Below are 11,486 nucleotides of genomic sequence, written 5' to 3'. Positions count from 1 at the left end.
AAGCATGCACCGAATGCATGAAGGCTGGTTTAAGTGAGTAGGGGATTTCATGCGACTACAGCCTTAACTATAACACTCTAAGGAAGTTTTACTTAACCAAGCTGTGGTATCCTGTATCCCATGTTAAGCAGAATATGAGCAACCAAATTCAATGGTATTGCAATACAGCAGCGGACACTCTCAGCAAGTGATGTGGCTTCAGTTTGTCGAAATTGCAGCTCATGGCCATGAGCTCCGGATTAGAGTTAAACAGCATTTAGACGGGCAGCGCAAGACATATGTGATTGTACCGCTGTAGGCCGAAATGCTTGTTGAGGAAACTGCGTGAACTACAGTAAAAGGACTACAGACAGCAAATTTTGGTTCGCGTGTTTTCTTATTTCAAATAATGCATTAGACATTAATATACATGAATTACCCTGTGATACTCACCTATGACTGCTAAATAATTTACAATTAAATTTCTTCTAGACACTGTTTCAGTTTTATCAACCGAACGATGGCTATGGCATGCAGTTAGTCTTAGGCCACATGAGGCAGGAAAAAAAATGGCAATATAACTGCTGATATGTCGTTTGTTGTCATTCCAGTTTTTGAAGCAGGCTGGTTTAAGTGCTGTAGAGAATTAAAACTATGTATCAGTGATTATATTGCAGTTCTTTTCATGTCTCACGTGACCTTAACTTCAACTACATGCCACAGCCATCATTCGGTTGATGAAACCGAAACAGCATGCGAAAAGAAAATAAATTACTTAGCGGTTGTAATGGTTTAGGTTTGGTTTATGGGGGTTTAACGTCCCAAAGCGACTCAGGCTATGAGAGACGCCTAGTGAAGGGCTCCGGAAATTTCGACCACCTGGGGACCACATGGACCTCTAGAATTTCGCCTCCATCGAAATTCGACCACCGCGGCCGGAATCGAACTCGAGTCTTTCGGGCCAGCAGCCGAGAGCCATAACCACTCAGCCACCACGGCGGCTATGTATTTTAATGTCTAACGTATCAGTTTAAAGACGAAAACACACAACTAAAATAAGGTTTCTGTAGTCCTTTAAAATCCCCATGTTAGAAAAACCTGTGTTAAAAGGAACACGACGCCACAACACGCATTGTGCCGTAGTGTTCCTTCTCATCCTGTGTTTTTGCGCCGTTTTTTCAGGAAAAATCTGTCCGCCTGAAGCCTCGGTTGGCAGGTGGCAAAGTGGAGAGAGGGAAACCCCACTTTCAGAGAGGGGTAGAAAAAGGGAAGATGAGAGGGTACAGCGTGTCATACTGTGATTGCTGGATTGAATCTAGAGAGTGGAGCGGGGGTGCTGCGTATCACACGGTGATTAATGGACTGGATCACGCCACACGCTCGCAGGGTCTGAACCCGTCAGCGGCTGCTTCGACTGGGGGGAACACTAATGCCAATGCATGCTTTGCTGCATAAACCACATTCATCGTCTAAAACTTTTTTGCCTGCCCACTGCGGGCCCGAGCAGGAGCTCTTCTCTCTACAGATATAGTAATAATGCAGGATGTCTTCTCTGACCTTCTGCCCAATACACCACAACTTCCTGGCATTTGAGCCAATTAATGTCTGCCCTTTCCAAAAGCATGCCACGGCACTAAGTACAGGGTAGACAAATGATGCTACACGGCAATATTTGTATGAACGCTGCCCCTGAAGAAAGCATGCACATGCCTTTTGCAACATGCCACGAATAAACCATTACTTGCAGAGGAGTTCGTTTCACAACTACTCCACTAACATTTGATATTGAGAAGTTCGCTGCACAACTTACTGGAAGAGTAAGGTCACTAGTTGAATCATTCATAGCTTGACTACGCGAGCTCTTTCACCACTTTCCCTTCAGGCACCTGTGAAAGGTTACTCTGGGCTTGGTGGTATAGTAGTGCTGGCAATGCAGCCTTGTGCAGAGAGCCACCAGAAGTAGCACAACCAATGGTGTTAATCTCTTCGTTAATGCCATAAATTGAACAATGTCTAAGCAGATCAACTGTAATTATCAGCAGCTATTAGATAAAGCATACAACATTGTGTGGCTTTACATAGAAAATTGGCTTTCTGACTGCTCTCACTGCCTTGGCTACTAGGACCACAAGGTGTCACGTGACCCTACTCGGCACATCCAGTCGATGATAACGTTTGCTTGTCCAATGGTGGGCCCTGTGCCCATATTCAAAACTGTCTCCACAAATGCACACATGGTAGCAATATGGCTAGGCTGTAGTATAATGCCATAAATAAAAAAAGCATCAGCTCAGACAATGATAAAGTACTGTTTATTGGAAAACTTCATGTATAACGACCACACACGTATCTGAATTTCATGTAGTTTTCAATACTCTTGGTGAATATGTAATGCAATTGCATGATTCTAATCTGATAATGTGGTGTACTTCCTATTTACAGGTCTGTACAAAAGAATGCACTTCATTCTGAACACTCACAATAACATAAAAATAATGAGGATGACAAGAAACATAAAAGGGAAGAAACAAAAAATCTAACAATGGTAAACTAAAATGGCAGTGGTTTACTGTGTGTAAAATTAAAACTTTGGCAATTTTGAATTTCGACGGTTTGCTCTGAATACCTTTTGGCAATGCACGTCGTTACAAAATGAAAACAATTTGGGTTCAATAAAAAAGGAACCACATGTACATATAATTTAAACACTCTTGTAGATGTAAACATTGTGCAATTTAAACAAATACTCAGGCCTTGAATAAAAACAAAACAAGCTTCATAACAAGAGAATGAACCCACCAGGGAAGCAACATTTCATGCAATGAGAACTAAACGACTGCATATAGCATTTCCACATACTACACCGCCCACTCCAGGTTAGCTGCGTCTGGACGATGCAACAGCCAATGCTGAAGTGACAGAAATCAGTCCCAGAATTCCATTCACATTGCAAAGGTGGCTCTTTAACCAAGATAACTGAGGCCACTGTTGCAGTGTGGTGTTCATACATTAATAGCCTGTATAACTTATGCTGAAGATGTTCTCTGTACAAGATGAACAATGGTGAGGACTGCCACCATTTTGCAGGAAGTAGTAGAAGGTTCATAAAACATTTTATCATTAAAAGGATAGAGTTCGGCCAATATTTACACCCTGGAGACATTGTTTCTGGGAAGCCTAGCAGAAAGCAGTATCAACTGTTCTGCAAGGTGGCACAGCCGGGTGCCACTCACTGAGTTGAGTGTATCGGAAGAGCATATCAAGTACTGTTTTGCACTACGGTGTTTCAATGCTGTCAGAACTAAACCATGGAGGACGCAGAGCCCGTACTCTGAATTACAGTTTTAGGGCTCAAGAGAACTGCATAATCTGCAGAGATGTGTCTCACGTGCATGTTGATAAATTCGTGCAACTTTTCACGTCCCAAACCTTGCATTCTTCTGCTAACATCTGTCAATGTGCATCAATGTTGTGGTAGAGATCACCCTGCCTTGAAAGCTTTTCATGACCAGTGCTTCATATTTGTGCAGTCTGGCAGATAAATGCATGCACACACACTAACACACTACTAGGCAAGACAACAGCTGCAACAACAGCACAAATAACAAAACTGAGCCACTGAAGTCGATCCTCAATAGTTGCTTAAGAACTGATGGCAATACCAATGACCTGCATCAAGTTCCATTAGAAAAATGAAATGAGCATGAAAGGATGCACAGCTTAAGAATGCTCTGTGACAATGTGCCAGTCTTTTTTTATGTGACTGGAACACCACTTAAGGATGACTGTGTACACAAAACAGCCAAACAATACCATATAACTATGACTGGCTAATGATCTTTCAGGCAGCAACCAACCTGACATGGCAACATCCAAGAATATGATGTTCAAGATATTACAACTAAACTGCGCTGCTGTGCCCATTTAAATACTTGAAATGTGTTGATTAAATCCATATAAATTTCTGAAAAATTAAAATCTGCAAGTCCACTGCACACATTTTTAAGCTGGTCAATAATGCCAGACTCTGCAACTTCACAAGCTTGAATGCCAGATTCTTGCCACCAGGGGAGCGAATAGTCCATTACTTGTGCTCAATTCATGCCAATGACTTGTTAACATGGCTGCTGCTTATGAAACCATGGGATGTTGCAGCGAACAGGTAGACAGATGCTGCATGGTAATGAGAGTGAACTGAAAATGCAGTGCCCTACCCTCTCAGCGTCATCTGTGAGTCTAAGTGCCAGCACAGATGGCCCTGAAAGACTTCTCATGTGCCAACCAGGTGCCTCAGCAAAGAGAATCAAAACATCAAACATTATGCGCCTCATACCAGTCATGAGAACTACACTTAGCAAAGGTGGCTCTTATTTTCACTACCCACTGTACTGCAGAGAGTGTCCACATCCATTTGAAAGCTCCCCAACTCTTATGGAATAGTGGGACATATGTGAACAGCAGGTCAGTGGTAATTTTCAAAAGAAAAACACACCACAGGTGTATCCTGCCAGCACTTGCCCTGGTGCCGAAACTCGGACGCAAACAAAAAGGCTCAACATTAGATTGAGGGCAATGTAGTAGGCTAAGGAAAGGGGTATAGTAAGGGGTGACAATGAGAGAAAAAAAAGAGACCAGAGTGGATTAGAGAATAAGCTTGTGTTAATGATATCCTTGCTGAAATCAAAAAGAAGAAATGAACTTGGGCAGATCGTGTAATGCAAAGTAGCGAACAAATTCGTGGTAACAATATCCTAGTGGAAATAAAGAGGAGGAAATGGACTTCGGTGGGTTATGTAATGCAGAGTAGATAACAAACTCATGTTAATGACATCCGGGCGAAAATGAAGAGGAAATGGATTTGGGCAAGTTATGTAATGCAGAGTAGAGAACAAACTCATGTTAACGATATCGTAGCGGAAATCCAAGCAGGGGAAATGGACTTGGGTGGATTATGTAATGCAGAGAACAGATAACCAATGGTATGTTAAGGTAACAATGGAATTCAAAGGAAATAAAATGCAGCCAGGATTAGCAGAGAGTAAGCTGGGGAGGTGAAAATAAGAATTTGCTCATCATCAATAATGTGCTGTACAATACCACATGAAATTACTGTTGCAAAATACCCTGAACTTCTCAAGATATCACAAAATTATGTTGGAGATTAGCCGTAAAGAAATGATTTACTACTACTTGTACAACCTTGCCACTCAAAGCATTGAGTCAGAACATTGTAAAAACTTCACTGAAGGCCAAAGGTGCGAGCCTGAATCTCTTAGTTAATGACTTAGAAGAACATCATTAAATGTCGGCAAAAAGGAAAACAAAATGTCTGAATCTCCTCACACACAACTCAAAAGCACTGTACAAGGCTGGAGCTGTGCCTGTGTTGCAGTTTAAATGTTACCTCATGAGGCATGAGAGTAAATAGCATGAAAATATGCAAAAAATTTCCCATTTGATAATGGCTTAAATTAAGGAGCATAAGTATGCAGCATTAAAATGAACTCAGGTACAATTTATATGATTGCAGGCTATATGTCATTTGAACCTGTATAGCTGCACACCTTTAAAGCTAATGCAACTCGTAACACTACCAGTGTTTTGCACTGAAGCACACCATTCAAGTTGATGTCATTTTGCCCCATAAATGTGAAAACTAAGCCTACCTTTGGATCACAGAAATCCAGTGGTACTGAGAACAATTATACATGCTTACTAGCCACATACATTGACTGTGTGAGACCTGCAAATATCTGATCAACGCTAGCATAAATACATGCTAACACTGGATGGCAGTGAGCACAAAATTTCCTCTTCTAAAAAATTCACAGCACAGAAATGTTGAAGGTGACTACCATGTCCCTTTCCAGTAAGCCTGGTGCCCCCTCCCTGTCTGCATATTATTTTATATTAAACGCGATGCTGTAGCAATAAAGATCAACAAGGCCAAAACTGCATCTCAGCAGCATGTGCATATTTAAGTGGTCCTAAATAAGCAAACAGTTTTGAAACCTGCAAGCATGCTGCAGGGGAGCTAACCTCATCACTCGGCACCAAGCAGTGCAAACACCTTGTATGCAGCAAGCACCACAAAGAGAGTGCACTCTGTTGCCTAAGAACGCTGAGAAACTGCAAAGCAGAAGCCCCTCAAGCCTCATACACACGTTTCCCCTACCAAATGCTTCGGACCTTTGATGCAGGCATTCCTGGCTGGCACACTAGAAGCCTCCTAGTGCACTCCTGTCTGGGCCAAGCTAGAAACACTTCTGGTATGGGTTGATGGCAAAGAATGAGGGCAAGGGCACGTGGGGTCCCTCCCAGGACGGGGCCTGGTCAGCCGACCGCAGTGCCGACGCAGGGAAGCCATCCTCATCCAACCTTTCGGTGGAGAGCTTGGCCTTCTTCTTGGATGGCCGCTCACCGTTAGCCTTTTCCAGCTTGCGAACCTCCATCTTTTTCTCCCACTCTTCCTCGCCATGGTTCCTGAAATTAAGGTTCTTGTGCTGGTAAAAGACAAGGCTGATGCGGGTGGGGTTCTTGCGGTCGGGCCGTCGGAGAGCAGTGGTGGCATGGAGCTCATGCTTGGCACACTCAAATAGTACCGAGCCATGTGTGAGAGCAATAGCCACGCCACCAACTTCTGGGTCCTGGAACGCTGCTTCGTTGTCTGAGTCGACTTCATAGATACCTTCCTCGTCAGCCTTAGTTATCTCAGCCCTGGGAAGGCCCTCATGACTAGCTGGCCGTGGCATGAGCCGTGCAGGGCCGGCCACTTGACTTCTCTGTGCGTCCTCCATAACTGAACGAAATGTCTGTAGGTGCCGTTCAAAGCCATTTGGTGCTGTCTGGGCTGGTAGGAAGGTGTTTTTGAAGGGGGGAAGCACACTGGCACGTTCCTGAAGGCATCGCGTCTGTGGAGGTGGCGTAGCAAGACCTGCAGGAAGGCGTGTAGGGCCTGCAACAGGCGGTGTATGCATGCCATAGTCCTTCGGAGGTGTCACGGCTGCTGGGAAGCACTGACCACGCGGTGCGTAGTAAGGGCCTTGGAAGCCTGCACTGTAGTCACGGTCGGAGGCCCACGCTGCCGCGTCCACGTAGGGCGCTTGCGGGAAGGGGGCACCCTGACTGTGGCTCCTCGAAGCTCCACAGGATGGGTCAACGGGCATGCCAAAGCTGCCTGCCATATAGTATGGGGACCGCATGTGGAGTGGCGAATCCATTCGCACAGGGTTCAGTTCTGTCAGTCTTGGTGTGCTTGGTGGTGTCATAGGAGTGACAGGGGGACTGGGGTGAGGTGGAAATGCTTCATGAGGTGAGGACAGGAAGCTGCCACTTCTGGAAAAGCCAGGTGCACCATAGCCAGCACTTCGAGCCATGTGTGGAGACACTGCTTGTGGGACGTACGATGGTGGAAGCATGACACCTTGGGACGGAGTCTGGGAGATGGGGTTGAATGTGGCGCTTAGAGACTGATGATGGTAAGATTGCATGGAAGCACTTCTGTCCACAAATGGTGAGTAAACAGCATGGCCCCCACTGGGACGGCCTAATTCGAGGTTCTGCAGGTGGTGGTTGGAAACTGAGGCCAAATTCTGCAAATGGTCGATGCTATGGCCTTCCACAGAGGGGCCATCCTGCCCACTGTGTGGCAAGTAGCTTGGATAGTGGTACCGGTCAACCATCCTATACTTGTAGTAGTTCATGGCCAAGTGGTGATCCTCAGGAGGAGTGTCCGGAATGGTAGTCATCATGGGGCTCTGAGGAAGGGTACAAAGGCTTGCCATCTTCTGTGCTCCTTGCTGTGCGTAGTTGCCCGCAAAGTAAGGGTTCCCATAGGCAAGATCTTGCTGAGGCTGAAGATATGGCTGATTGAATGGATTGGAATCCTTGGTGTGATGTGCTCTTTCTAACGTATGAGGTGACAAGCTCTGAGGCATACCTGAGGACCTGTTCAATACTTGGGCACCTTTGTCCAGGATACTTTGAATGCATGCTTCACTGGGGTTTTCCTTTTTGATCACCACTTTCATGTCATCTTTGCCTGGACAAGGAACCTGAGATTCAGCACAAGGAGAACTGGGTTTCTGTAGAGAGAAACTACTCTCTGGAGCTGATGCATCATACTGGCAAGACAAAGGTGGCACACATTCATTCTTAACTTTGTATGCTGGTGCACATGTGCCATATGGCTTGGCTGCTGAAGGCTCACTTGTTGGATGAAAACTAGGCTGCTGCTGAGATCGAAAGGGACTCGCAGGAATCTCAAACCTGGGGCTCCCAAGCTCCGATTCGTGCTTCACATGAGGCACACCTGATTTGTACTTCTCTTCAAATGGAGATCTGTGGTATGATGGTGGTGGCGCTTCGAAACTCGGGCTGAAGACAGGTGATGGCATTGTCTGCGATGCATACCCTTCATCTGTCTGTGCCTGCAAAATGCATGCCATAAATTTCCTTTTTAGCATGAGGATGACCAAAATGCACTAACAATCTGTAACAATCAAAGATCTTTCAAAAATTAGTAGGTTGTACAATTAGGGTTAATTATGACAAACCTGAAAGGACACGAACTTTTTTATTATTATAACAACTGTTTCCTTGTAATTATAAACAGCTTTGACTGCAAATATAATACATATCAAGAAGTGAACTGGGGCAGCAAGCGATCAGAATAATGAGTGACTACATGCATGATAAAAGTGGAATGGCCCTATCTTTCACATTGCATGGTACCAAAAAAAAAAAAGGAGATGCAATCGTTTATTCTCCAGAGAAAAGTAGCAACACTCACATTTCACTAATAGCAAACCAGCAGTCTAGCTGTAATCCTCTCCATGAAAAAACCTGCCATGCTTCTTAGCAAACTCATCCTCAAATGAAAGAATGGCTCTCAATAGCAACCACTTTGTCAAGTTTGCCTCACTTTTTTCATATGCAAAAGCAGAGTTGCAAAGCAGACAACAACGATGCATTTTGTGAGACATGGGGGTCTTAAAACAGGGGTTTAAGCTACAACATTGAATGAGTGCAAAACAATGTTTTGATGAAGATGCATAGCATGATAAGACCAGTTATTTTTATAGTGTTAGATCATTCCTCGGTTTTGCGGCATAGGTCATCTGCAGATAAACAGAACTCCTTCCCCACTCTCCCATAGGAACCATCAATCACCATGTCTTGAGAATTCTCGGATTCTTGAGCTTTCACGAGCTTCATATCCAGAGTTAGTCAACGACATGATCTAACACACACTCCTCAACTCCTCCCCTTCCCAACTTCCCCACCTTTCCCCAAACTGAACCGCATTTTCCGATATTCCTCCATTCCATTGTGACAGCTAACACTGGACATTTGCATTACAGACTCATAACCATTCTGTGAGCTTATTATTCGGGAGGATTGCTTGAAGTACCTATTCACAAAGAGCTTGTACTCTGTTAAATTGAGCTATTCAATATATATAGCGTTCTATGAGCGAGCTGATCAGGCAAATTAAATTTAATGCACTACAGTAGACTCTCAATGGTACAAATCTCAGGCAGTCGCAAAAAATATGCTGTTTCATCCAAGATGCATATCATCCAAAAATCAACAAATCCGTAGGCAGAAGCACGTGAAATGCATTTACACAGATGTCTACACAGCTGGTGGGATTTATTTACGGCCGCGAGTCACCATACACTGCTCGCAATGCGCCCTGCGTGACTGGCGACCGTGGTGTCAGCAGCCCGCACCGCCTCTCAGTGCTCACGATGTGTACACAATGACTGGCAATCGCAGCCCCCGCATTCGTAGCATCCGTAGTGTTACGGGAGGACGTTCAGAACATCTGGGATCCTGCCCATTGCACACAATATGCTTTGGGCAGAGAATTTTACAAATTCATATCATGCCGAAATTCGACTCAGCCATAATCATATCATCGAGATTCTACTGTATCCCGACAAGTTTTAACTACATAAACCATCTTTTTCTGCATAAAGCTTTGCGCAACCTGTTTAGTTGGGAAGTAACCTACTGTTTCAATGAAACTTATTTCAATGACAGAGTGAGTATTTTCATTAAATGAGGCAGTAGCTACAGCAGCCTAAGGCACAAACAATGATATTTGTTCTCTCTCCAAAAATACAACAATTTTACAAGACAAACCAAGCTATGATTCATGTTCTTTTTAAACTTCCAACGAAATTAGATGGCTTAGCATCATTCAAGTCTCATTCACTTTCATGGTATTAGAAGGATAGAGGTAATTCTGAACTGTTCCCATTGCCTACTTATGCAGCTACAAACCACTACAAAGCATGATGCTGACCTCCAAATTTGAATTTTGTTGGATGGTGTGCGCTGCTTCGTCAGGGTTTTTTTCTTTCCTGCCACGTTTCTTGCATGGCCCCAAAGGTACTTTGCGTATCCTCGTTGTTGTGTGGTACTTGGTGAGGACTTCCAGTGATCCTGCTTTTACCTAATGAAAAGAAAAAGGTACAGTGGTAAGTGCGGCAAAGGCTTTCACATATGTAAACTGCACTAAAAGGCATAGAAATGCAACCCAGAGGCCATGTGTTGCTGAAAGGCTATGGAGCAAACAGTTGCAGCTCACTTAGAATCCATAAATTTTTTCTGATTTTCCATTGAAATCGTATCACCACTGAAGCCCAAGTGCACCAGCTGGAAATCAGCAAACACAGAAATAGGCTGGCAAGATTTCAAGTGAATGCACTTTCAGTTTACCTAACCACACAAGTAGGCACAGTTTTCCCCAGTGTGTTTGCTAGAGGAAGTAATTATACTTTCAGAATCACAAATTCTGCTGCAATATTGGTAATACCACAGCAGATATCAAATCCACAAGCACCATATCCATCAGATATGGGAGGCACTCACACTGCCTTCCCATGAAATGCAAAATGAGGGGAAAGCTGAACTAGAACTGGGCACATTTGCACACGCTAATTATAATAGATAACTCTAGGCATTTCAACCTATTGGGTGACAAAAGAATAATTGACACACAAAAATGTTCATCTGACTTGCTTGCATGAAAAGCCTTTCTTTTCATTTGACAACAAACCCCTGAGGAAAATAACGCATAGCTGCCGCGGTAGCTCAGCGGTTATGGTGCTCGGCTACTGACCCGAAAAACGTGGGTTCGATCAGGGCCACGGCGGTCGCATTTTGATGGAGGCAAAATGCTAGAGGCCTGTGTACTGTGCGATGTCAGTGCACGTTACAGAACCCCTGGAGGTCAATATTATCCGGAGCTCTCCACTACACCTTCCCTCATAGCCTGAGTCGCTTTAGGTTGTTAAACTCCATAAACGAAACCAACGTCGAGTGTTAATCCCGCAATAACATCGCTCGATATGATCCGTGTGGATAATCTGAATTTTGTTTGTTGTAAATAACGTGCTTTTTCTTCGAGGCATGAGTAATTCATTAACACAACTGCTGTGAAAACTGCTGTGAAAATGGACAAAGGGTAAAAAGTGTGCTTGGGTAGTAATGAGGGA

The 11,486-nt window shown here is 44.1% G+C and overlaps 1 protein-coding gene across 2 annotated transcripts in view; it reads right to left on the bottom strand.

Annotated features, from left to right (window-relative positions):
* Positions 1–2,269: 2,269 nt before the first annotated feature.
* LOC144115350 (methylcytosine dioxygenase TET-like) overlaps positions 2,270–11,486 on the bottom strand; it is a 78,804-nt gene continuing 69,587 nt past the window's right edge. For both annotated transcript variants that reach the window (XM_077649699.1, XM_077649700.1), the window contains 2 exons: positions 10,292–10,441; positions 2,270–8,408 (listed from right to left, as the gene is read on the bottom strand). In XM_077649699.1, coding sequence (XP_077505825.1) covers positions 6,234–8,408; positions 10,292–10,441 — 2,325 coding nt within the window. In that variant the 3' untranslated portion in view covers positions 2,270–6,233. The remainder of the gene's footprint in view (positions 8,409–10,291; positions 10,442–11,486) is intronic.

This window comes from Amblyomma americanum, chromosome 1 (assembly GCF_052857255.1).
Source record: "Amblyomma americanum isolate KBUSLIRL-KWMA chromosome 1, ASM5285725v1, whole genome shotgun sequence".
Taxonomy (NCBI): domain Eukaryota; kingdom Metazoa; phylum Arthropoda; class Arachnida; order Ixodida; family Ixodidae; genus Amblyomma; species Amblyomma americanum.
Note: the sequence above shows the minus strand (reverse complement) of the source record. Positions and strands in the feature narration are given on the sequence as shown.